The sequence below is a fragment of the Neovison vison genome, chromosome 10, assembly GCF_020171115.1.
Source record: "Neovison vison isolate M4711 chromosome 10, ASM_NN_V1, whole genome shotgun sequence".
In the NCBI taxonomy this organism is placed as follows: Eukaryota; Metazoa; Chordata; class Mammalia; order Carnivora; family Mustelidae; genus Neogale; species Neogale vison.
This window is the reverse complement of record NC_058100.1, coordinates 18,363,738-18,390,604: the sequence shown is the minus strand read 5'-3', so window position 1 is coordinate 18,390,604 and position 26,867 is coordinate 18,363,738. Positions and strand designations below refer to the sequence as shown.

The 26,867-nt window shown below is 33.6% G+C and overlaps 1 protein-coding gene and 1 pseudogene across 3 annotated transcripts in view; one reads left to right on the top strand and one right to left on the bottom strand.

The window, feature by feature from the left end:
• Positions 1–26,867, top strand: part of BRINP3 (BMP/retinoic acid inducible neural specific 3) — a 400,347-nt gene that overhangs the window by 268,901 nt on the left and 104,579 nt on the right. For all 3 annotated transcript variants that reach the window (XM_044266848.1, XM_044266849.1, XM_044266850.1), the window contains exons 5-6: positions 723–828; positions 7,009–7,245. In XM_044266848.1, the coding sequence (XP_044122783.1) occupies positions 723–828; positions 7,009–7,245 (343 nt within the window). The remainder of the gene's footprint in view (positions 1–722; positions 829–7,008; positions 7,246–26,867) is intronic.
• Positions 4,071–4,903, bottom strand: LOC122918174 (annotated as a pseudogene).

The window sequence follows — 26,867 nt, the reverse complement described above, 5'->3', positions numbered from 1 at the left end:
ACTACAATTTCATAAAAATGGGAAAAAATACAAGTGGGAGTCATTAAAGAGTACTTTCTGTGGATGTTTGAAAATGTGCTTCCTCCTGAGGAGAGATAAAATAAATTGTTCAAAGAGGAGAAATGAGGGATAAGGATGGATGATGTTGTTTGAGCCAAGGCATAGAATTAAGAATGTCCAGTTGGACAGCGATGTATGCCGGTTGGGGGAGAAATGGGACAGAAGCCAAGCAGGAGAGTCTGGACTTTGATGGTACCATATAAGACAGGAAAATTATAGATTTTTAAGTAGAATAAAATAATAGAATCCATTTTTAGACAGTAGCCTGACAGATAGGTCTGATTTATTGAGGAGAAATGAACAAACAAAAAAACAATTCTCATATGAGTCAAAACTTGTCTCGATCTAAAGGAACATGCCCTTGTCATATCTTGGGTAAAATCAATGACCTTAGGTGAGTGATGCTTTTGACCAAAGAGGGCTTCTGTTATTTTCCCAGAAGATTTATGCCTGGCCAAAGGGAAGAAAATGGAATTGAAGACAAAGGGAATTATTTGTCTTCTCTGGGCTTCAGTGTGTGTATTGTTGGTATGATTCAGATCCTAGGCCTTTCAGTGATGTTTGCCATCAGATGTATAATATCAGTGGGTGACAACTACACTGAGCAAAAAGAACATGGTAAACTCTGATTTATATAATAAAGTGGATGTTTTGTTTGTCAGGTAACAGAAACACGGACTGGTCCTCTTGGCTGCAGTAACTATGACAACCTAGATTCTGTCAGTTCTGTTCTGGTTCAGAGTCCTGAGAATAAGATTCAGTTGCAAGGTATGTGGCTAAAATTTCATTAATTCTCTATCAGTCTGGATAACAATTATCCAGTTGTGATCTCTTTCTTCTTCTTCATCTTTTTGTTGTTGTTTTAAACAAGCTGTATATACAGTACTATGCTGTTAAAATTCTCATAAAAGGCTAATTTCCTAATTTTTAAGTGATACTAACATTCTAGGAAATGTTAAGGAAATGTCAAAACTCACTTTACTTCTTCAAATAGATAATTTATTTGAAAATGTATCCCGATAATATTTTTACTTCTATAGAATAATCATTGTCTCAGTATGGAGCAGTTTTTCATAGGTCTGTCTGGGTTTTGACTTTTTCCTTAGATTCCAGTAAAAGTAGCTATACTTGCGCACACTGTAGCATGAACTGTTGACATTTTAAATATAACCTAATATGATAGCTAGAACTGTGCTTATCTTCTTTTTTTTTTTTTTTAAAGATTTTATTTATTTATTTGACAGAGAGAGATCACAAGTAGATGGAGAGGCAGGCAGAGAGAGAGAGAGAGGGAAGCAGGCTCCCCGCCGAGCAGAGAGCCCGATGCGGGGCTCGATCCCAGGACCCTGAGATCATGACCCGAGCCGAAGGCAGCGGCTTAACCCACTGAGCCACCCAGGCGCCCCCTGTGCTTATCTTCTGATAGAAAAATTTGAGAATATATTAACAAAGTATTTATATTCCCATTACAGAGATGGATTGTGTGATAATAATGATAAATTACCTTTTATTCTATTCCTATATTTTGTTAGAGAGTTCAATAGAGGATTTTTAAATAACTTGTAACAGATGTACAGAAGTATATTGCCCACAAATAGGTTATTGGTGTGTGTACTTATTCATTACAAGTATGGAAGGTTATGAATACACATGTTTAAACATGTACTAGTTGAAGAAGTTCAGAGAAGTCTTTGATGACACCTTGTCTAAGTTAAGGTGACTGATCAAAGGGATAACTTTGAGTTATTCTTCTCTAGTCTACCTTTCTCTTGCTACCTTTTTTAATTGCGTAAGTTAAAGCTACATTTACATTATTCAGTTTTACTTAAGAAAGTTTAGAAGTTCTAGAAATTGTAGGCACCTGGGTGGTTCAGTGGGTTAAGCCTCTGCCTTCGGCTCAAATCATATCTCAGGGTCCTGAGATCCAGCTCCGCATCAGGCTCTCTGATCGGTTGGAAGCCTGCTCCTCACTCCCGGCCTGCCTCTCTGCCTTCTTGTGATGTCTGTCTGTCAAATAAATAAATAAATAAATAAAATATTTTTGATTTATTTGACAGACAGAGATCACAAGAAGGCAGAGAGGCAGGCAGAGAGAGAGGGGGAAGCAGGCTCTCTGCTGAGCAGAGAACCCGATGCGGGGCTAGATCCCAGGACCCTGAGACCATGACCTGAGCTGAAGGCACAGGCAACCCACTGAGTCCCCCAGGTGCCCCATAAAATCTTAAAAAAAAAAAAAAAGAAAAAAAACGGTTCAGAAATTCTGACATTTTACCTCAACTTCTCAATTTGGAAAAATGTAACAGCTTTGAGTTATTTAAACTTATGGTAAATAATAAATGAATCTCATCTAGTTTGAATTGTATACTAATTACAAAGGAAATGCTTAAAAATTTAAAGTTTAAATGCCATCTAATTTCTCCTTATCAATCTTAGATTTAGAGTTATTGAAATATTTTTCTAATTTAAACAAATGCGGTCTACCAATATTACTTGTAATTCTCTATTGCTTACTCCTTTTTAAATGTATGGATCAACTTGTCCTCAGAATATGAAGTTTCATCAAAAAGGATGAAGACTATTTATATCAAAAAGACATTTATTTAATTGATTTATTAAAATTTATTAACATGAATTTTTAAAATTTTTACTATTTGTGAAGCACTGTGCTTAGTTTTCAGAATATTATAGTATAAAAACAAAACTCAATCTTTTCTATATGTTGAAAAAAATTAACACAGAAATAAGTGAAGCAACACTCTTCTTTTGAATAATTATTGTGTCTATTTTTTTTTCAATTTATGTGAGTAATGCAGTTATCTGCACGTCTATTTTTTTTCTATTTTCCTGGCTTATAATTTCAATTGTCTATTACAATTTTATAGTATCCTTTTGGTACAAAGACCTTTCCAAAATAATCTCAGGAAATCAATATCATACTCTTCAACTTCCCATCTATATTTATAGTCTAAGTATTTATGTTGATTCACATTTTCAACCCTACTGTTAATAGCAGTCCTTCTCCACTTAGGAAAAAAAAATGCAAAGCATTAGATTCTGGATCAATATTACTGCGATACATGAAGGGTATAAAGGATTTTAGGTCACTATATGTGGCAGTTGGAAACACTGGAGTCTGAAAGTAGAATTTTATCAGAGCAAAGAAAGCATCAATAAGAATTGTTAAAGGTAAAAGCATTAAGCAACAAATTCAGAACAAAACTCCTTGATTTAACTGTATTAGAATTAACATTCAGAAAGGAAATGTCAAAGAGATGCACATAGTATGTTAATTCTGACTTTAAAAAAAAATGAACTGAAATGTTTTTCTGGCAGCGAATAAGCTTGATTTCCCTGTTTGTTTGACTTTGAGATCTGTTTTGCCAACTAGATTACAGACATTCAAAATTGAAAAAGTCATATCTATATTCCAAACTATTGATGATGATATATGTAATATATATGAAAAAAAGTAAATCTGGAGAAAGTATTAGAAAACATGTGATCATGAGATTAATCATGTTCCAATGTTTCCAACGCCTTATGAATTTAGCATATCAAACAAGATACTTCTGAGTGAAAGGGTAAAGGAATAATGAAAAATCATTTATTGAGTCTTGGTAATAACTTCTTGGTAAAATTCCCAGAAACTGAGATGTGAATGATTCATATGATTGAGTAACAAATACTTTTCCAGACCAGTTTGTTCCTAATGTTTTATTTCAACAAAATTGACAGAGGACTGGTTTATTATCAAATAGAAGATATAATGTCATTGTTAATGATAGGTCACTATTTTTGCTTATAATAAAAATAGAATGATATTGTTCCATAAAACTATTTTGTTTCGTATTTTGTTTCTCTACTGATATATTGGAACAAATTTTCTTTTTTCTTCTTTTTTTGATATTCTTAATAGTTAATTATAAACTAGTTTCACAGGCCACAAGGAAGTAAAAGGAGTACGTACAGCCTTACAGGAAACAGTCAGGGAGCTGAGGAGAGCCAAGAGTCTAGGGCCCTGGTGGGAGCATTCCTGGGGGAGGGGACCCTGAAAGGGAAACCAGACAATCCTGTCAGTAACCAAGAACAAGGGCATAACAAACAAACAGGTCTGTGGTCATGTGGCCCTGTGGAATCTGGCCCATGCTTTTGTGGAGCTGCTTCCATAACTCTGCGGCCAAAGGTCAAAGAAGGCCTGCATCCCCCTGGGGCAGGGGCCACATCCTGAAGGGAGAATGTGCATTGGAGTTCCTTATCCAGTGGCAGTCCTCACTGGGGGATCCACCGGAGGCCTCATGTCAGGTGCTGGGCCTATCATGCCTGGAGTTGGCGACCCCTCAGCCCATAGATGGTGGAGGACCCCCTCAGCCCATAGATGGCAGAGGATCTCCTCAGTCAGTTGACTCTTTGGTTGGGGTCCCTGAAATCCTAGCAGTGGCAACAATGGCAGTGGCTGCAGCCATACCTCTTCCCTGCAGGGCTATCACCAGTTGCCATAGCCCACCACTCCCTGGGACTGGCCCATAGAATTCTGCAGGGGCCTGGGGCATTGGAAGACCAGCTGGGATTCCTCTGCCAGCAGCTCTGCCAATCCTTGGGCTCCTGGGAGCTAGTAAGTGGCACTCAGGCAATGTCAAATTATCTTTGGGACTATCTCATTATCTTTGGGAGGAAGTTCCTCTATTGTCATTGAGACCAGGTCCTATCCCTGTAGCAACACCAGACCCCTGCCTCCATTTTCTTTTCTTTCTGCTTCTTTTGAGTTCTTTGGTTTGAACTCATTACAGTCACAGCATTTCAAATTCATATGCTTGTTGAAAACCGTGAAGGTGCAAAGCAGCATTGAAAAGCACAGGTCAGCCAGTCATTTTCACTTTGTTTTTTGTCTTGCTAGAACATATTTGTGTGATGCAAATTACAATTTTCTTGATGTCCCATCAATTGTATAAATTTCTTGTATATTTATTCCCAAAATATTGATTTTTTCCTTCTTACCTCTTATTCCGGGGTTCTATTAAATATATTTTTAGATCTTTCAGTCATAACCTATATATATTTTATACTGTTTTCTGTATTTTATCTTCTTTTGCTCTCCTTTACTATTCTGTAGTCAATATTTTTTTCTGACATATTCCAGTTTGCTTATTATTTCTTCAGCTCTTTCTAACTTGCTATTAAATCCATTGATTATTTCTTAACTCCAATTTATACATTTTTATTTGTGGCATTTCCATTATATTATCATTTATAATTTCCAGTGCCCTTCTTCATATGCTTCTTTTCACGAACATCTTAGGCTCAAAACTCAGCTTCCTTAAGCATAGTCTCAGCACCAAGCAAAACTTCTGCTAGTTACAGTCCTATTGGTATTTTTACCCTATTTTTCCTGTACATTAATAAAAAAAAAAAAATTCTAGGAAAGCCTCCAGTTACTCTGACTTATCTACCAACGCAATGGAAGTTTTCTCTTTAAGTATCAGTATTGTCCATTTTACTGGTCTGGTTAAAAAATTCCAAGGTTTTGAGTGGTCTATCTCTTCTTTCCCAGAAAAAGCCTTTGTTATTTTTGGTGTGGTTTAGAGAATGCCAGTTTTCTTCTTTTGGGGATAATTAGGTATATAGATAGATATAGAAATAAACATAATGGTAAATATCTAGTTTTGTAATAAATAGCAATCAGGTGTTGGCCAAATTTTTCCTTCTATGTTTAATTTTTTAACAGACCATTTTAAATATTCAGCTTTTTAATTAAATTTTCCTATGTATAAAGAAATGCTGGAATTGAAACTATATATTCTTGAAATATAACAAATGTGAAACCAGTAGAGAATACTAAATATTAATTATATTGCCTTATCTTCATTTTTGAATTTTTTCTTAAGAGAAATAAACTTTAATAAAATTCTATCAGTAGGGCGGTCTTAATACATGGCAAGGACATGACCTGTGAAACAAAAGAAATCTGTCCTTCCCTGTAGTTGGTCTTAGTGATCACTCCTGAACAATACAGTCATATAAGTTATGTGTTATTAATGACATGAGGTAAACATTACCATCAGCATTCTGTAACTCCTTTGTCAATGCCACAACTTACGGTATTATGATATCTATGTAAATGTGGGCTGATAGTCTGAAAGTAAAATGAAAATACTGAAAACTATTTGAATCAAGTAGTGGGAAATAAATGCGTGTCTCTTTTTTTTTTTTTTTTTTTTTAAGTGATTGCGTGTCTCTTTTTAAAGGTTTAGTAATTTAGGCTCTACCTACATTATGTAAAAATCACCAAATATTCTAAATAATTCTGTGAAAGAGCCAATCAGAAAGAGAAAGACAAATACCATAAGTGGAATTTAAAAAATAAAACAAATGAGCAAAGAAAAAAAAAGAGAAAGAGAGACACAAGCCAAGAAATAGACTGTTAATTATAGAGAACAAACGGATGGTTATTGGTGGGAGGGGAGGGTTAAATAGGTGATGAGGATTAAAGACTGCACTTATCTTGATGAGTACTGGGTGTTGTATGGATTTGTTGATTCACTGTATTATACACCTGAAGCTAATATAACGCTATGTGCTAACTGAAAAACTTTTAAAAAATGAAAGAAGAGAGAGAGGGAGAGAGAAGGAAGAAAGGAAGGATGGATGAACAATTAAATGAATTTTTAAAAATCAGATAATCTGAGGGTTTAAACATCTCTATAAATTATGGGATTCTTGAAAGTACATGGAGTCATCATATGTTGAAAAGAATAACAAATATTTGCAATTGTGTAGGCTTAGATAATTTTCTTTTTTTTTTGGCTTAGATAATTTTCAAATGATAGTTTTAAATCTATGACATATATTAAATTGTTGGCCTTTCTTTGAATATTTTAAATGTGTTGTGCTTTTTTTCTTCATTTTTTAAAAAAGTGTGTGTTTTGTTTTGTTTTGTTTTGTTTCTTTAAGGGCTACAAGTCCTCCTTCCAGACTATCTTCAAGAGCGTTTTGTACAAGCAGCGTTAAGCTACATTGCTTGCAATTCTGAGGGAGAGTTTATCTGCAAGGACAATGATTGCTGGTGTCATTGTGGTCCCAAATTTCCAGAATGCAACTGCCCCTCCATGGACATTCAAGCCATGGAAGAGAATCTTCTTCGAATAACTGAGACCTGGAAAGTCTACAACAGTGACTTTGAGGAATCAGGTAAGAGAAGTTTTAATGTAACATTTAAACTTTGTCAAAATAATACTATATTGAAATGAATACTTTGTCTCTTTGGAAGAAAGTATGATTACATAATTGGAAAGCCTTTCATTTATGTTTTTATTATTCTTTCAAATAGACATCTATATCACTTCTATTACCAGAGATTCAGTATTTTTACTGAAGGCATATGTGGTTCTTTGTGTATTACTAAGTACTATTTGTCACTAGAACCTCACCTGCTCTTGAGCTGATTCATTTAGCAATGAAAGTCTTTGCCTTTCTCAGTATAAGAATTTATCATTTGATTTCTCTTGATATCTCTTTTCTAGTGGTCCCTGAGTTTCACTTGTGAGGAAAAATGCAGAGAGCATTTGTTCTATACCTTTTTACATTAACATGAATCTCATGAATGTGCAAGATCACTTAACTACTGATTTTTTAAATCAAATTTAAATCAATTTTGATTTATGTTCATAGGTTTTGGTTTTTGTTATTTCTGAATTTCTTTGAGTGCATGTATGTGTTCTCAATGTTTTTTCTTACTGATTGCATAACCTATAATAGCCTTCATTTCATAAAACATTGAATTTTAATAAAAGATTAAGGATATCTCAATGTAAATTTTAAAATATTAATAAAAGTATACATAATACATGATTAAGGAATAATCAAAATCATTAGAGTGTGGTGAGTATAATTATGTAGTATTTATTCAAAAGTGTTGGATTGACTTTCAAATGGGCAAAAGAGGTTTTTAACCACCAAGATGTCAGACTTATATGCTTGAGATTATAATTCTTTTGGTGATTAATTTAACAAAACACACTTAAAAAGTGATAAACAAAATTCAAAATCCATTCCTGAGAAAGGCCCTTAACAATTTAGACATGAAAGGGACATATTTCAACATAATAAAGACTATATATGACAAGTCTGCAGCTAACACTAGGTAAGAAGCAATGCAATTGATTGTTACAAAGCATCATCTTTTTGTTGAGAAGAACCAGCAAATTATAAAATAGAAAGGTAGGTAAATAAATATAGGAAGGATTAATGAATTTATGATTTCTTAACATATATTTTCATCAGAATAGTGCATAATAAATAATGCTTTTCAATTTTAATAATGTTTCTATTTATATAAATAGGAAAAACTATCTAGAATCAAAGATCTTTATCTCCTTGAAATTGTTAGAACACCTAAAGAAATTCTTTTTCTAATTTTTGTATATATATATTTTTTTAAATTTTTAAAGCCTTTATTTAAATTTTTCTTAGTTAATATACAGAGTAATATTAGTTTCAGGTAAACAATATAGTAATTCAGCTCTTCCATACAACACCCGTGCTCATCACAAAAAGGCCCTCCTGAATCCCCTTCACCTATTTATTCCCCCCACCCACTTCCCCTCCAGCAACCATCAGTTTGATTTTTTATAGTTAAGAGTCTGTTTCTTGGTTTGCCTCTCTTTCTTCCTTTTCCTCTTTTGTTTCTTAAATTCCACATGTGATTGCAATCTTATGGTATTTGTCTTTCTATGACTGACATATTTTGGTTGACATATCCTTGTCATTCTAAATGACAAGATTTCATTCTTTTTTATGACTGACTCACAAACGCACACACACACACACACACACACACACACACATACCACATCTTCTTTATCCATTCATCAGTTGATGGACACCGGCTGTTTCCAGATCTTGGCTATTGTGGATAATGCTGCTATAAATATCAGGGTGCATGTATCCCTTTAAATTAGTATTTTTCTATTCTTCAGATAAACAACTAGTAGTACAATTGCTGGATCATAGGGTAGTTCTATTTTCAACTCTTTGAGGAAACACCATACTCTTTTTCAGAGTGGCTACACCAGTTTGCATTCCCATCAACAGTACAGTACAAAAAGCATCCAAATCAGCAAGGGAGAAGAAAAACTTTCACTATTTGCAGATGACATACTACTCTTCTTAGAAAATCTAGAAGACTTCACCAAAAAACTTCTAGAACTGATAAACAACTTCAGTAAAGTCATAGGATACAAAATCAATCTACAGAAATCAGTTACATATTCTATACACCAATAATGAAGAAGCAGAAAGAGAAATTAAGGAACAAATCCCGTTTACAATTACACCAAAAATAATAATATGTCCAGGAATAAACCTAGTGAATTTCTAATTTCAAATTTCTCTTTCTAGTATTCCCAATAAAATACTCATATATCATGTATGAGACATCTATCATGTTCTAATCACGTAAACTATCTGATGTTTAAAAATAGTTATGGAATACAACACTTTAAGATAAGTTACAATATAGGGTAGTCTCCCTAGTGTTAAATTTCTAAAAAACAAACAAACTGAGGCACATGGGTGGCTCAGTCAATTCATCATGTGACACTTTATTTCAGCTCAGGTCTTATCTCAGTTTCCTGAATTAGAGCCCTATATCAAGCTCTGCACTTAGTGGGGAGTCTGCTTGAAGATTGTCTCCCTCTGTCCTTCCCCCTCTCTCTAATAAATAGATAAATCTTTAAAAAAAAAAGAAATAAACATAAAAAAGAAAAAAGAAACAAGCAAATAACTTCTATCTCATATTACAGTGTATGATAGATAGGTTAGGCCAGTATATCCTCTAAGCCTCTCTGTATTTGTGGAATTAACAGGGGGAATTCAAAAGGGGAATTTTCCCCCTTTTCATTTTGCTTTGAAAAGTGTATTAAAATAAAAATCACCAAATGGGCATTTGGATTTGTTTCTAGGTAGAATGGTATTCTGAAGTAGGGCAGCACTTCCACTGATAGTAACTAGAAAGGTGAATAATTTTTTAAGTTATATTTTCAAAGACAGAATAGATCACCAAAGCAACAAAACTAAATGGAATGAGATTCCTGACAGGAGGTATAAACTAGGTATTCACATTTTTTCTTTCCCTCCTTTTTTTCCTCTCTCTCTTCCTCTCTCCCCTTCTTTCTTTCTTGCTTGCACCTTCCTTCCTTCTTTCTTATTCATTAATATGTTTAATTCTGTAAACATCTGACAATTCTTGATTTAGAGTAGAAGCTGAGGACTGTGCATTACCCCCCACAAAAAGTAACTGATAAAAGAAAGAAAAACCAGCAAAACTTTTAGTGGTTGTGGAGATCAGACTGACAAAACTCTAGATTTGGTGGGCCTAAATAAGTTTAGGTTTAAGACAAAGTTTATACTGAATTTAGATACTTCTGGGTGCTATGGAACTATACAAAGGTCTCTATAGAATGAAGTTTATCACAGACTTTCAAGAGCTTAAGACAAAACCTCTCTAGAGGGAGAAGTTTGAAAATAATACTGGAGAGGTTGGAAAACCCTACAGAAAATGATGAATTGACAGTTTCTGCAACTGCTTTTCCCTGGGGCACATTGTCAGTTCAAGGCAGAGTTAGAAGCTGAGAGCCTAGGATTAGCTCCTGGAAAATGTTGCTCCTCCAGAACAAAGAAACCAGAAGAAAATATTGCAGTTACAGTAGATCAAAGTGAAAATATTGGAGAATGACTTGAAGGCTTTTCAATATGTGACAAGTCCCTTCTTTAAAGACATTTGCCTTATTTTGAACACACCAGGTGCATATGACTAAAGAGATAAAATAAAACCTCTTGAGTGATTAAAATTGAATCTTTTAAAAAAAATAAATAAATAAAATAAAATAAAATTGAATCTTTGCAGTGCTATTGACCTGAAAAAGCAAATGCTTAAAAGGTGGAGAACGAGAGGTAGATTGAGTCCTATACATTTATAACCCAGCACTAATACGGTTTAAATCCTGATCTTAAGGAGTTGATAAGGAGTTGATCCTGAAAGTATCAACTCCCTACAGTGTCTGTTAAATATGAAGAGGGTGACCTCATGAGGATGAAAATATTTTCTAAAGCCTCTGTTCTTCTTTTTATATCTGATGGACATGAAACCCTAATTTACAGCATATGAGCACACAAGACCATGTAGCTAACAACAAAGAGAAAAGAAACCAGACAAGCGATGTAAGATGATCCAGATATTGAAATTAGTAGGAAATATTTTTGGATAATTATTATTAAAACGTTCAAAAATAAACAAAAAAATGATCATGTAGGTGAAGATATTGAAAAGTTCATCAGAGATTTGGAATCTATAAAAGTAGACTAAAGGACCTTCTAAAACATAAAAGTATAGTATCTGAAATCAATAATTCAAAGTCTTGTTTTAATAGTTTTGCACAATGGATGACAAAATTAGTGAATATGAAGACATGTTAATAGAATAGATGAAAATGGAAGCAATGAAGAAAGAAAAAACAAAATATGGGATAAGTACACAAGTGAGATATTCATAAAAGGTCTAACATATTGTTGAATCTGGGGCACAGGTGGGGTTGATGGGAAAATGGCAAAAACAATATGCAAAGGTATAATGGTAAAATGGTACAATTTTTTTATAGCTGAAAACTTACACATTCAACCCACAGATTAAAAAAAAACACAGAAAACACAAACATAAAGATAAATAAAAAGAAAATCACAGATAGACACATCAGAGAAAATCTGTTAAGAAAAAAAAAGGCAGAAAATATTTTTCAATATACCTAGAGGAAAATAAAGACATCACTTTCAATGGAGTAACAATAGATCTGACTTATCAAAAAAATTTTTTTTGCATCTTTATAAATAAACATTATAATAAACAACATTAATTTAGAATTATATACCAGTACATAGTATTTAAAAAAAAAATCAAGATGAAAATAAAGATGTGTTCAGAAAAGAAATGCTAGGTAAAATCATGGAAATGCAGAGAGGAAGAGGAATACTAGAAATAGCAAATATGTATGAGTAAATACAAGTGAAGATAGGCTGTACAAAATAATAATGTGATGTGGAAATTATATGTATGTATATAAGATTTTAATATATTACAATAATGTAAAAATGGGTGATGAATGAAAAGAGCTAATATTCTCAGTATTCCAAGGTGCTGCCATTACTGAGGATGTGTTAAGAAATATAATTGATATTATAACAAATATAATTGATAAACCAAGAATATATATTATAATCTCTGGGATAACTCTAAAATAAGGAAAAATGTTTCTTTGAAATCTAGAAGAAGAAAATCAAATAAAACTTATTTGATTACTTCCCCAAAAAAGACAATAAGATAAAAACCCAGAGAAAAAGTAATCTGGATCAAATAGATAAATCCAGTGTAAAGGGAAAGGTTTAGATTGTCTTTTAAATAAATTGTGTTCAATGAGATATAATCCCACTATAATGGTCATTATATTAAATATCCTATTTTTCTTATTACATTAAATATTCTAAATAAAAGACCATAGGAATGATTAAAATAACACAACAACAATAATAATAATAGTAACAATAAAAGATTACTTGGTCCTTCTAGAGATGTAGATAAATCAAGGTTAAAAGATGGAAAAATATGTAATATAAACATTAGCCAAAAAATACTAAATGGTAATGCAAAATATATTAAATGAAATAAAAATATTTTTATAATAACATAGTCAACCTGACAGGAATATATAATTATTAATTTATATGAACTACAAAATAAAAATTGTACTCTACCAGTTAAATAGTCAAGTTAGATTTTATTTAAGACTATTGTAATAGAGGAGAGAGACTTATAGAACAGTAGAGAGGTTGAACGCAAATCCTCTGAAACAAAAGACAGCAGGATTTTCAATTTTCATGGAAAAGTATTAGAAGACATGAACAGGAAGGCTGGTCAACATGATTAGACTAGCTGTGTTTACTAATTGTCTCTTATTTAAGCTTGTCTTCTACTTTCCCACAGAGACTGGGAAATAAAAGTGTTAGCTCCTTCTCTCAGATGATTACTTTTCAAAATGATGACTCCCAGATCTTTAGAAAAGAGAATATGGTTTGTAAAAGATTTACATCTTAAAAGAGACACTGAGGGGGCACCTGGGTGGCTCAGTTGGTTAAGCAACTGCCTGCAGCTCAGGTCGCGATCCTGGAGTCCCAGGATCAAGTCCCACACCAGGCTCCCTGCTTGGCAGGGAGTGCTTCTCCCTCTGACCTCTTCCCTCTCATGCTCTCTCTCTCTCTCTTAAATAAGTAAATAAAATCTTTAAAAAAAAAAAAAAAGGACACTAAAAGAATTTGCAATTGCAAGTTTTCAGACAAAAGGGAGATCAGGGTCTTATAGTCAAGAAGAAACCTATTTAAAATTTAGGCAAGTTGGAAAAAAATAAAACAATGTTATGAACAGACTCTCAAATACTGGTTGTAAAATTTAAAAAAAAGAAGAAAAAAAAAGAAATTAAAAACTTCCACAATAATGTGATTTCACTCATATGTGGAATTTAAGGCAAAGAACAGATGAACATAGGGGAAGGGAGGGAAAAATAAAGCAAGAGGAAATCAGAGAGGGAGACAAACCATAAGAGACCCTTAACTCTAAGAAACAAAGTGAAGGTTGCTGGGGGAAGTAGGTGGAGGGATAGGATAACTGGGTGATGCCATTAAGGAGGGCACTTTATGTAATGGGCATTAGGTGTTATATGCAACTGATAAATCACTAAATTCTACCTCTGAAATTAATAATTAGTAATGCAGTATATTTAATTAATTGATTTTTTAAAAAACTTCAATCAAAAACACCATTAAAAATGAGAAGGCAATTTATATAAAAGGAGAACATATTTTGAAAACATTGGTCAAACCAAGAACTCCTGTGGATGATATATACAGAAATCATTCTAATCAATTAAAAATCAGAAATGGACAAAATATTTCAATACCTTGAAAAAGATGAGAGGCAAAGGTAAAATAATGATATGATAAAATGTTCAATAGCTTTGTAATCAGAATAAGGCAAATAGAGTCATAAAGCTACAAATGATAGCACTACACACTGACCAGAATGGCTAAAAATTAAAAAAGAAAAAGAAAGAAGAAAAGGAGAGAGGGAGTTAAGGAAGGAGAGAAAGGGAGAGAGAAAATAACAAGTATAGTGAGAACTTAGAATAACTGGAACTCTTACATAATAGTGCTGGGTATATAATTAATTCCTCTTTGGAAAAAATATGTGCCAGCATCCACTAAAGGCAAATACATCATATCCTTTAAATCACCAGTTTCATTCCTGGATAGAAATTTAGAATATGTACATATTAACCCCCAAATTGCTTAGACCCCAAATTGCTAAGGAAATATTGAAAAAGATAAAACAAAGCTGGGGACATCACATTGCCTGATTTCAAGCTTTACTACAAAGCTGTGATCACCAAGACAGCATGGTATTGGCACACAAACAGACACATAGACCAGTGGAACATAGTAGAGAATCCAGATATGGACCCACAACTCTATGGTCAAATAATCTTTGAAAAGCAGGAAAAAATATCCAGTGGAAAAAGATGATCTCTTCAATGAATGATGCTGGGAAAATTGAACAGTTATGTATAGAAGATTGAAATTTGATCATTCTCTTACACCATACACAAAGATAAACTTAAGATGGAGAAAAGGCCACAATGTGAGGCAGGAATCTAGCAAAATCCTAGAGGAGAACTCTTTGACATTGGCCACAGCAACTTCTTTCAAGACACATCTCCAAAGGCACAGGAAACAAAACACAATGATCTGGGACTTCATTAAGATCAAAAGCTTCTGCACAGCAAAGGAAACAGTCAACAAAACAAAGAGGCAACCCACAGAATGGGAGACAATATTCTCAAATGACACTACAGACAAAGGGCTGATATCCAAGATCTATGAAGAACTCCTCCTTGGGGTGCCTGGGTGGCTCAGTGGGTTAAAAACTCCGCCTTCGGCTCAGGTCATGATCCCAGGGTCCTGGGATCAAGCCCTACATTGGGCTCTCTGCTCAGCAGAGAGCCTACTTTCCTTCCTCTCTCTGCCTGCCTCTCTGTCTACTTGTAATCTCTGTCAAATATATAAATAAAATCTTAAAAAAAAAAAAAAGAACTCCTCAAATTCAACACCCCAAAAAAACAGATCATCAAGTCAAAAAATGGGCAGAAGACATGAACAGACACTAATCCAAAGAAGACATGCAAATGGCTAACAGACACATGAAAAAATGTTCATCATCATTAGTCATCAGGGTAATTCAAATCAAAACCACATTGAGATACCACCTTACACCAGTTAGAATGGCCAAAATTAACAAGACAGAAAACAACAAATGCTAGAAAGGATGTGGAGAAAGGGGAATGCTTTTACACTGTTAGTGGGAATGCAAGTTAGTGTAGCCACTTTGGAAAACAGTGTGGAGATTCCTTAAGAAATTAAAAATTTCTTCTGCAATTGCACTACTGGATATTAACACCAAATATACAGATGTACTGAGAAGAAGGGTCACCTGTGCCCCAATGTTCTTAGCAACAATGGCCACAACCACCAAACTTTGGAAAGAGCCAAGATGCCCTTCAACAACAGATGAATGGATAAAGAAGATATAGTTCATATCTACAATGGAATATTAGAGCTCAATCAAAAAGGATGAATACCCAACTTTTGTATCAACATGGATGAGACTGGGGAGATTATGTTGAGTGAAATAAGTCAAGCAGAGAAAGTCAATTATGATATGGTTTCACTTACTTGTGGAGCATAAGGAATAACATGAGGACATTAGGAGAAGGAAAGGAAAAGTGAATTGGGGGAAATTGGAGAGGTAGATGAACCATGAAAGACTGAACTCTGAGAAAGAAACTGAGGGTTTTGGAAGGGAGGGGGCTGGAAGGATGGATGAGCCTGGTGGTGGGTATTAAGGAGGGCATGTATTGCGTGGAGCGCTGGGTGTGGTGCATAAACAATGAATCTTGGAACACTGAAAAAATAAAATAAAACTAAAAATAAATAAATAAATAAAAATACGTACATATTCACAATAAATATACAAAAATGTACAAGAATGTTCATAGTATCATTATTCTCAACAATCTGAAGGTGGAAATTACCAAAATACCTATTGAGACAGGAAGAGTAGAAAGTCATGATATACTACTCAGTGAGGTTCTATGAAGCTACGTGTGTACATAATTTGCCCAGAATGTCAGGAATAAATCTCTTAAGCATCAAATTAAACAAAGGAAACCAGACTCCAAAGCACACATACTATGTGATTCCATTAATATTAAGCATAAAAATAGACAAAGTTTGTCTGTTCTAGTCCATGTCAGGGCTTTGGTACCAGCAGAGGCAGAGATGGTGTGATAAATGAAGGTCTGAATTGCTTCATTGGTGCTAAATGATTCCTTGCTCCAGAGGCTGGCTCCATGGTATGTTCAGTTCATGAAATTCGGAGTCTACACTTAAAATTTGTGCATCTTATAATATAAATTGAAAAAAATAAATAAAAATAAGAATAAGAATTTTGACATCTTAATAATCAGGAGGGCAGAATCCTAGAATAGCTGAATTAACTAAATGTTTTTTAAAGCTCATTACATGTTATGTGCCAGACTAAGTAATTGGTCAAAAATTAATCAGAAATATTTAATGACCAGATGTTCTGAACTACTAGTTAAAAGCTAGTGCTAATTAAAGTCAGAATTTTTTACCCACATCACCACCTCCTCACTATCTACCGCCAATTAAAAAAAAAAAAAAAACCTGACTCTAATCTTAACTCATATGTGGACTGCCCAACTAAGGTTTAAAACCAGATTCTCACCATATTGGTTCAATTGTGTCAATGTTGGAAAAACAATAATTTATGGAATAAAATTTTTTTGGATATTTCTGAAACTATTTCCAATATTGAAAAGAATTATTTAATTATTTTCCCAGTTTAATTATTTATTCCAATTGATATATAGTGTATTTAGCTGATTCATATTTAATTTGAGGAGTGGTTTTACTTTGCTGTAATCTTCTGATTCATCATAGATAATATTGAGCTTTTTTTTCAATTTCAATGTATAAAAAATTAACACAAACTTTTAGTAGTATTTTACGTCTTTAGTAGAACCACACTCACTTACCCACACTTGGCCAAAAACAGGCAAAATATTGTTTTATTGGACTCCTTTTAATAGTAGTAGAACACTTGATAGTTTTGAGAAGAGCTTTTTTGAGGTGTAAAACTTCCTCTATTATTTATTTATTTATTTATTTATTTATTTATTTACCTCATGAAGATAAATACAATATAAGAAGTAATGAGGCAGATACCGCATTGGGAAAGGTTTTCAAATGTTCTCACCACCCACAGGCTCCTATAACTTGATAGACTTTATTCTAAGTGCTTTGATTGTTAGGAAATGCACCAATTTATTTCATTTTCCTGATGATTAAGAATGATCATTTTGTTACTTCAAATATTTAATTTAACTGAACTTGACAATTTTAATGTAAATAATTAATATACCAAAAATACATTTTTATTTAAGCTGAAGGAAAAAATCAGCTTGTATTTATTTTACCAGATTAGAATGTACATCTGAATTTATAAAATTCTTCCTTAAACACAGATAATACATGTGAAAATGTGTATGTTAGAGTATATAGTAACCAAATAGAATGCTAATATCAATTACCACACAAAAAGGAAGAAAATAAATTCCAGATTTTATTGGATCAGAATAACTTGTTTATAAATACCTTTCTGTTGTGTGTATTTTCTATTATCACCAAGTATAAAATTAAATCATAAGACTAGATTAGTGTAGAATGCACAGCCATTTTCCTATTTGATTATATATGATTCATTTTGTTCTGTAATTTAAGTCCTAGAAAATATACCTTATACAGCCTGCCAAAAATGTGCTAGAAAATTTCACAACAGAATGTATTTTTTTCATAGCTTGCAATCTGAAAAAATTTTGGCTGTATAAACTATATTTAAACAAATCTATTCATTCTCTACCTTCATATTTTCAGAAATAAATGAATGTTGTTTAGTAAGAAATAATGATGGCATATATGTGATGATTATAGCAAAAGAATGGAGACAAGATAAAGATATAGAGAGATATATAGGGAAATACAGATGCAGAAGAAAAATGAAATACACACACAGTAACAGTAACCTAACAAACTGATTTATATGTTTTGTTTAATTAGATAAAAACAACTTTGTTGCCAGTTACTTAGAGACCAGTTCTACTTAGGTCTTGATCAATAATTCTAACCTAATGAAAAAACTAGAAGTGCTTACAGTTTTACATATATATTTAAATAAGAAAACCTCAAATTTATTTTGATTTGGATTATGCAATCATTTACTAAAGTTAGCAGATTTAAAAATAAAGAACTACTACATAGATAACCATATATATCTTTTTCATATAATATTCTAAATTATGCTTAATCCTTCTTTGGATGAATAAGAAAATTACTTAAGCTATAACTATGAAATATAATGATACAAGTAATAATTTTTAAGTAATAACAAATCTTAAAAAATAAAGGCTTTGGTTTACATAGAGTGCAAATGTTTTAGAATTTTTTTGACATAACGTCTTCACTCTTCAGAGAAATTGTGTTATCACCTGGTGTATGGACAATCTAAGGTGTATTGTATGCTGTCAACATAATTCTTTATCAGAATCATGTCCTATTAAATGTAAGGATATTCATTTGATAATCCAAGAATGGCAGCTGGAGGCTACCTTGTAATGGAAATTGTCTAAGTGCTACTTCTAGAGAACACTGTCCATTTAACACTTCATCTGAAAAATGGATAAACTTTATAATGCTATCATGACAAAATGTATGTACTATAAAAGTTGGGTTAACTCAATTTATAAATGTTAAAAAAATTATTATTTCCTCTCAGCTTTTTTAAAGTGTAGACTATTATTAATTTTTCCCCAAAATGGTTTCTCCCTCAGATGATAATTAACTGTAAGTTTATAGAAAAACAATATTTTCCAGAGAAAATAAGTATCTCTGAATAAAGTTTTGAATTTCAACTAACTGTCCAGTTTACGTTATAATATTTAATAAATTCTTACTGTTTGCTGCTCAGTATTCATTCCTGTTCCCTGACATTAAAGTATTCTAAATTTTCTTTGAGGAACCCCCAATCCCATTTTAGTATGGCAGTGTATGGTACTTAGCTTATACTGAGATCCAGAATTGCTCTCTGACTAATGCAAGCAAATCGTAAGAATCCATTCCCCTAGCTATATAGATCAGCTTAAGACACATGAAAAATTGGGTCAGTGAGACCCAGAAATATATTTCCTCAGAGTATTTGAAGGAGATGAAAGATTCCTAATTTTTGCACAGTAGCTGTGGGGAATTCTATTAATTTGTCTTCTTAAATATGAAATAAGAACATAGTCTTAAGACCAGTAGAGAGCCATCTTGCAACCATAGGATTTCCTTGAACCCTGCAAGTGGAAAATAATTTCTTTGATTACGTCCTTGGGCAGCTAAATGACTCTTGCTACAAGTTCACCTTTTCTTTAGTTTCAGTTACATGAACCAATAAACTTCCTTCATTGTGCAGCTAATTATAGATAATCTGCCATACAGGACAGGCTAATAATTCTGCAGTAATAAAGAAGCTCAAAATATCTTTGGATTATAACATTAAATATATTTCTTCCTCACTTGACCGTTGCAAGTTTGCTGAGGATTTTTTTCTCTTTCCTCATTCTAAGACTCAGGCTGACAGATCATCCCCCTTGTGGAAAAGTGATCCCCATGGAGAAGAAGAAAAACACATCATACTATGTGTGTACTGAGTCTTAAAGCTTAGCCAGAAAGAGATACATAACAGTAATGCTAAATTTCATTAGCTAAAATGAGTTAATCTTGCTTGCCTCAAAGCAGGCTTTTTCCTTAAAAGCGATCTTTAGTATTTATTTAAAAAGCTATAGTGATGCCACACTCCCTTGTTCTGATCCTAGATATTCAATTTCCTCCTCTCTCAGATGTAGAACATATATCCCCCATCCTCATGAAAGACAGAACCTAAGTCCCATCTGTTACTGGGTCCAACTCAATGGAGTCATGCTTGCAACATCTTAATCCAATCTAGATGTGGTTTCTTTTTTTTACAGAGACATGAACCAAAAAGTGAGTTATATATCCCAGACATACCATATGCCATGGTAGAATCAACCAGGAGGATTATAGTAAGCACTTCTACCCAGAAAGGAGGAAAACAGGGAATACGAAGCAAACTGTTGGTAGTATTATGAAACTCTATTCAGAAGACATTATGAGGGGGCACCTGGGTGGCTCAGTGGGTTAAGCCTCTGCCTTCAGCTCAGGTCATGATCCCAGGGTTGTAGAATTGAACCCTGCATCGGGCTTTCTGCTCAGTGGGGAGACATTATGAGGGCCTCAAACCTAGGGGTGAATATCCCTTGATTTGTCCTCAGTTTTCCTCTCTGGGAATAAACTCACTTGTCTACTATTTCCAAGTTCCAATATATAGGTGATCTTTCTATTCCATTTCCTCATTGGACACATGTGAGGTGAGAACTAGAAAACATGACTTAAGGAACAACTTTCCCAGTCTGCTTTCTGCCCAAACATTAAGAATCAAAGGTCATTTTAAATCTTAAATTCAGATTTTTTCTTTTTTTTAACCTGGAGTTATGGGTTTTTTTTTGGAAGTACAACTTATGTAAAAACTTACTGGTCTTCATCCTCTTGAATTCAATCAATTCCATGGGAAAATAGCCACACCCACAGTTTGCCCTAAAGGTGTTTTCCATATTTCCTATTTTTCTTTTTTTTCTTCCTACTTCCCTTCTTATCTCTCTCATTTAACCATGAGGATTTATTAGACTTCTTTATTTGTGCCTTGTCCAAGTAAGAGTATTTCCTGAAAATTACACATTTTCTTGGGCATATTCCCTAAGATAAATTCATCTATTTGGTGATCATGACAAAAGCATGGAAGACAGACACTAAATCTTCTATTTGCTGTGGGGTTAACTTGTAATTGGCCATTGTTTTAATGTTGGGAATTGAGAAGAAATTGCCTCTTTTAGCTCTGATTCATTGCTTCTCTATTCAGTCCCTTTTATTTCTGCTCTCAAAATCACTAATTCTTTTCTAAGTTTGAGATAGCACATCAGACAGAAAACCTAGTAATGCTACAAAAATGCACCATCAAAAATTTGCTTTGAAGTATGACATATGGAAATATACGAAGTTTTTTGTTTGTCTGTTTGTTTTGTTTTGTTTTTTTCCTCATACCACGTATCCATTTTAAGTTGGCTACAGAGTCTTCTTTATGTCTCTTCACTCTAGGACTGGGGCTGAAGGTGCAGCCTCCCCCTGTTAACAATGTGTCTCTGTGACAGAGGATAATACTTGGTCATACTTACCAGAAGAAGCCATTGGCAACAGAGTTAACATTCTGTTTTCTGACATTTTCCTTGGCATCTTGAGTTTATTGTACATGATCTTCATCCCTAGTTACCGCAGGCAACAGTTTTACTAGCTGTTTTCCCCACTTCTTAACCTGGATTGTCATTATTCCCACTCTGATAAAGTGCCCTTGACACATTCATGATCCATGAAGTCAGTGCCACAACTGTAGGCTTTTGCTTTCTCCAGCACAACCTCTCCCTTCCATTTCTGGCTCCCATTTCTGTATCAGTCAGCATCAGCTTCGTAACACTGCAATACCAAACACTTCTGAGATGTCAGCCATCAACAAAGTTCACTTCTCACTTGTACTGCATGCCCACACGGATTAGCTGGTCTTTGCACTGCGCTGTCCTCACTCAGGAATTGAGACTAAAAGGCAGATCACCACCTGGTCTGGTTTGCTTATGGAGGCAGTGGAAAGAGTGCAGTAAATTGTTACTGGCTCTTATGTGAATTGCTGGGAATTCATGTGAATTGCTGGGAAGCAATTTGCATTACCTACGATCACATTTCATAGCCAAGCCTGATTTCAAAGAAACAGAGAAATGACATTTTACCATACATCTGCAAAAGAAAAGGATCCAGAGTATTTGTGGATACCCAAAATGTCAGCCACTGTTGGTTTTCAGATACAACTAAAACCATCATATTCTATATCATCTAACTGTATAATCTTAGGCGAGAATATATGTTTTGTTCTTGCTGTCTGAAATTCTACAGTCTTCTATTTAACAAGGATAGGAGATGTATGTATTAAGTGAACTTTGACACATTCAGTCCACAGTACCTGCCATTTCATCCGAACTAAATACCTGAACATCAGATAAACAAATAAGCATTTTCAGTAACAAGTTATGTGTTCATTAGCAAGTCATTTGAGCCATCATATACTTATATGTATAGTGTACTTATTTTAAAGGGATTGGTAATTGGATTGTAAGAGTAAGGGGAAAGAAAATAAGCTTTTTATAACATGAAGTCTCAATAGTGAGTCTCATAATATCTATGTTTTAATTTATTGTGATAATATTTTATTGGATTTACTGTAACTTATAGATACCCTCAGCACTAAAGAAAATATTCAGCTTCGAGACTGATATAGCAAAATCAATTTGGTTTTCACTGTTGTCTGTTCTGATTGGTCAGCATTTCTGCTCTGATTCATCAATGCCTTGCTGTATCATATTTAATATATTATGAATATCACCTTTGCCATTACCAAATTTTATTCTGTACTTCAATTAATTTTTTAACATCATCTGAAATAAAATGGCTGTACAGTGCCAAGCAGGTGTTTTATGTAACGATTCCTGATTTAGATACCAAAAGGCTTTCTGCCAAATACAATCTACCTGTTCTAGTTTGCCTGATGTATTTCTATACCTGGATCAGTGTCATCATCCCAACTATCTAAAAACAGTTCAGTGTTTCTTGAGGACAAAAGAGATCATCTCTTTTTGTCATTACACAAAGAACTAGTAAACTGTGCTATATTTAGTACACACATTGTACATCACAGTATATATTGACTGACTGATGAAGAAGATAACAAAATGTATTTGTGGCCAGACAGTGCCCAGAAATTAATTTTGATCTACCCCATCCACTGAATCTTGGACTGTCACAGTGACTTTAACACTATTCACCTTTTCAAAGGATATACTCTAAAAAACAATTCTAAAAAAAACAAAAATACTTTGCTTCTTATATTGTATTTTTTTTAACCTAGGTATTTTGAGAAACTTTTTAAAATCTTATTTTCTATTCCTCTATTCTGAATAAGAACATGAACTGCCGTGTATTTCTCTTCATAGTAATATGACAGAGATGTAGATGCATGAGAACACAAGGATGTAATGCTTTTTCCATCAGTTTGAATTTATTTGTTATGGAGAATTATCTCTCAATATATGTATGTGTTTGTTCTAAAGCTATGATAGTCATTATTTATTAGGACCCATAATTTGGTCATCTATCTGGTTTAGTCTGAAACAAATCATTCAAGGCTTTGATTCAGTATCATAAAAACAAAGTAAGTGGTGACTTCATTAAGTGTTTTATTGTTTGTTTTCTCATATAGACATAGACTGTGGCAAAGAGATTAATAAATAATACTGTGTGTTCAGAGAATTCTTACTGCTACTCTGTAGTCGTTTTTATAAGAATATATGTGATGACCTTCCAAGGTTGTGTGTGCTGTATGCTACCTTTTGGATCATTTTGATAAAGATGGTTATTCGTTTCACCTAGAAACTGTAGGAAGTCAGGACAAAGACGTTGAGCAATCCGTGCATCCATGCCTTCTATAGTGACCTAATAATAGTCATGTAGACTTTGTTAAAGTCTTCTAATGCAATATACTTGGTACTTTGTATATTAACTATTCCATTGTATACATTTAATTTGTGACAAAATTAAAAAATAATTCTGTTCATCCTTTTTCAGCGATCGAACCATGCATTTTAAAATTTCATTAATTTGTTAAAGCAAATGAATCAACTGTTTTTATGGATGGAGTTAGATTTGTGTCTTTTATATGAAATGATTCATCAATTATTTCACTGATAAGTGAAGGCAGCTTTATATGGAATTTTAACTTGGGGTTTTAGATACATGAACATAATCTAATAGTAGAACATTAGAAATTAACATAAAGTCAAGCTATATCCCATAAAATTTTTATTTGGTCATCAAATCTTTAAAATTAGGTATTTAAAGTATATTGCAAAATTTCCAAATTGCCAGATTCAATTGATATGTAATATAAAGTTGTCATTCATGCTTTTCAGCAAATATTTCTGGGTCTCATCCTTATGGGCCCATAAGAAACTTGACCTTGCCTCCCCCTTGAAGTTAGATATGGCCATGTGACTGGTTTTGATAAAGGAACTGTAAGAACAAACAATGTCATTCTCTAGACACAATTTGTTAGGTTTGTTTCTTCTGCCAAAGCAATTGATAATGTTTCAGTTGGTAAAGACTCTGACAGTTCGTGTCACTGAAGGGACAATCCACAGTATACCCTCAGCCACGCTGCCATGGATATGTGACATGAGCAAGAAATAAATCTTTTTTGTGAAATCTAGCAGTATTTTGGTTTGTTTGTTGTGCTAGAAAAACGTAGCCTATGGTGACATACATATAAGAATAGACTATACTTGGTATTTCACTGTAAGTGAAAGAAACATGAGGATTGGTGTTGTGATTTATCTAATTTTAAAAAGTAACACTATGAGATTTTCAGTTTGTTCTTTTTTTTTAAGATTTTATTTATTCATTTGACAGAGAGAGAGAGATCACAAGTAGGCAGAGAGGCAGGCAGAGTGAGAGGAGGAAGCCGGCTCCCCGCTGAGCAGAGAGCCCGATGTGGGACTCGATCCCAGGACCCTGATTTCATGACCTGAGCTGAAGGCAGCAGTTTAGCAATCTGAGCCACCCAGGCGCCCAGTTTGATTGTTCTTTTTAAGAAATCATGATAAGTATTTCTTATATTTTCTGAATTATTTATTCAATGGGTTTCATAGAAAGTATATAGACCACTCAGACACATTTAAGACCTTATGCTCTTTATTCTGTAAAATAACCCTGTAAAATACTAATATTATGCTTTTATTTTGCTTTTGTCTTATAGATAAGAAGGCTAGGCTAATGCATGCTCTCATTTGTTCAACACATCTAATATGTGGTAAAGTTAGAATTCAAGATAGGATGTAGAGGTTGCAATAAACCCCTTATGATTGAAACTTAATACATGTAAGCAATACAAAAGATAGACACAGAAAATGGCATTGTCATTGTGTATTATAGGTATTTATATGAAATATGATATCAATAACTAATTCCACATGTCTTAAATTCACCTAAATTCTTATGGTGAATTTTATATGTCATCATCTGATTATTTCATTATAGAATGATGGAAAGCTCTAGAGCCAAAGAGATAGATTTCTTATTTAGAGTGAGTTGAATTTCATACAGGGTGCCTTCAGTCACTGTTAATATTTGCTAGCTACATGTCAGCAAGTCTGTAATTACTTTTAAAAGTGGTAATCTGGACTGTAACACTAATTATAATGGCAGTATTTCTCTATCTGACTTTTTCTAAAAAATCAATTTGTTCATTACTGTTGTGATAATTCAAGATTTTATATACATTGATGATTGCAAACTTGTGAAGCATAGCCGGATTCCTCATAATAAGTATTAAATGTGTGCACAAGAGGTATATTTCCTTTGGTTTAACCAAGAGTTCCTTCAGCCTTCTCTGTTCTCCTGTAGTGGCCCCTATCACGTCCACACAGCATCTGCCACACAGCTAAATGGCCTGTCACTGAGAGTCTCATTTAATTTTTGTTATCTTGCTAGTCTGATCTTAACAACTAGCTGTGAAGAAGAAATAACCCTCTGTTGGCAAAAGTCAGTGCTTCATTTAAGGAGTTGACAAAGTGTTAGTGGAAAGATCTTGAAGTTAATTGGCAACAAAACAAATGTGTGGTGTTATGTCAGATTGTCAGGTAGCTGTGTTGTGTGAACTCTGAACAGGTATCATCCTAGGAAGGTTGACCAAATTTGTCGCACTGGCTATGCAAGATAACACGCATGGAATAACAAGATAAATTTCCCCAAACACCACTGAAGCATAAAGACATGCCTCAACTCTTAAAACTGACAGGTCCTTTAGTGACCCGTTTGTCAAGCCTTCTGTCTAATGAAAAATCCTCTGTCTCATACAGTTTAGTGCTGATTATTTAACTTCTGTGTCCAGTGATGGGGAGCTCAGTGTATCCCAAAGCGGAAGAGCATGAGTTTGAATGGCTCTAATTATAAGATTGCTTGTATTTATTTTGAAATTTTCTTTATTCCCCAGTTTTCTGCAAAAATAACCTGGTGTTGCTGTGTGCTAAAACATATGTAATTCTTCTGTCTAAAAGCCTTAGTCTTCCTCCCTGTAGTAGTAGAGATGGCCCCTCTCTCTTCCATAGATCACTGCCTTCCGGTGTTCGCGCACAATTACCATATTCTCTGTGTATTTTTTCTAGCAAATTTAAAATTCCAACTCTCTTAGATGACTTTTTATTTCTAAATTCTTAACAGTCCTCATAATCCTTTTGGGATATTTTCAATTTATCAGTAGAAATCAGGACTGAACACAGTGAAATGAATGAGGTTTCATTAATGTAAAATAAAATAAATTAAATTAAATTAAATAATTACTTTTTATTCTGGACGTGATGCAGACT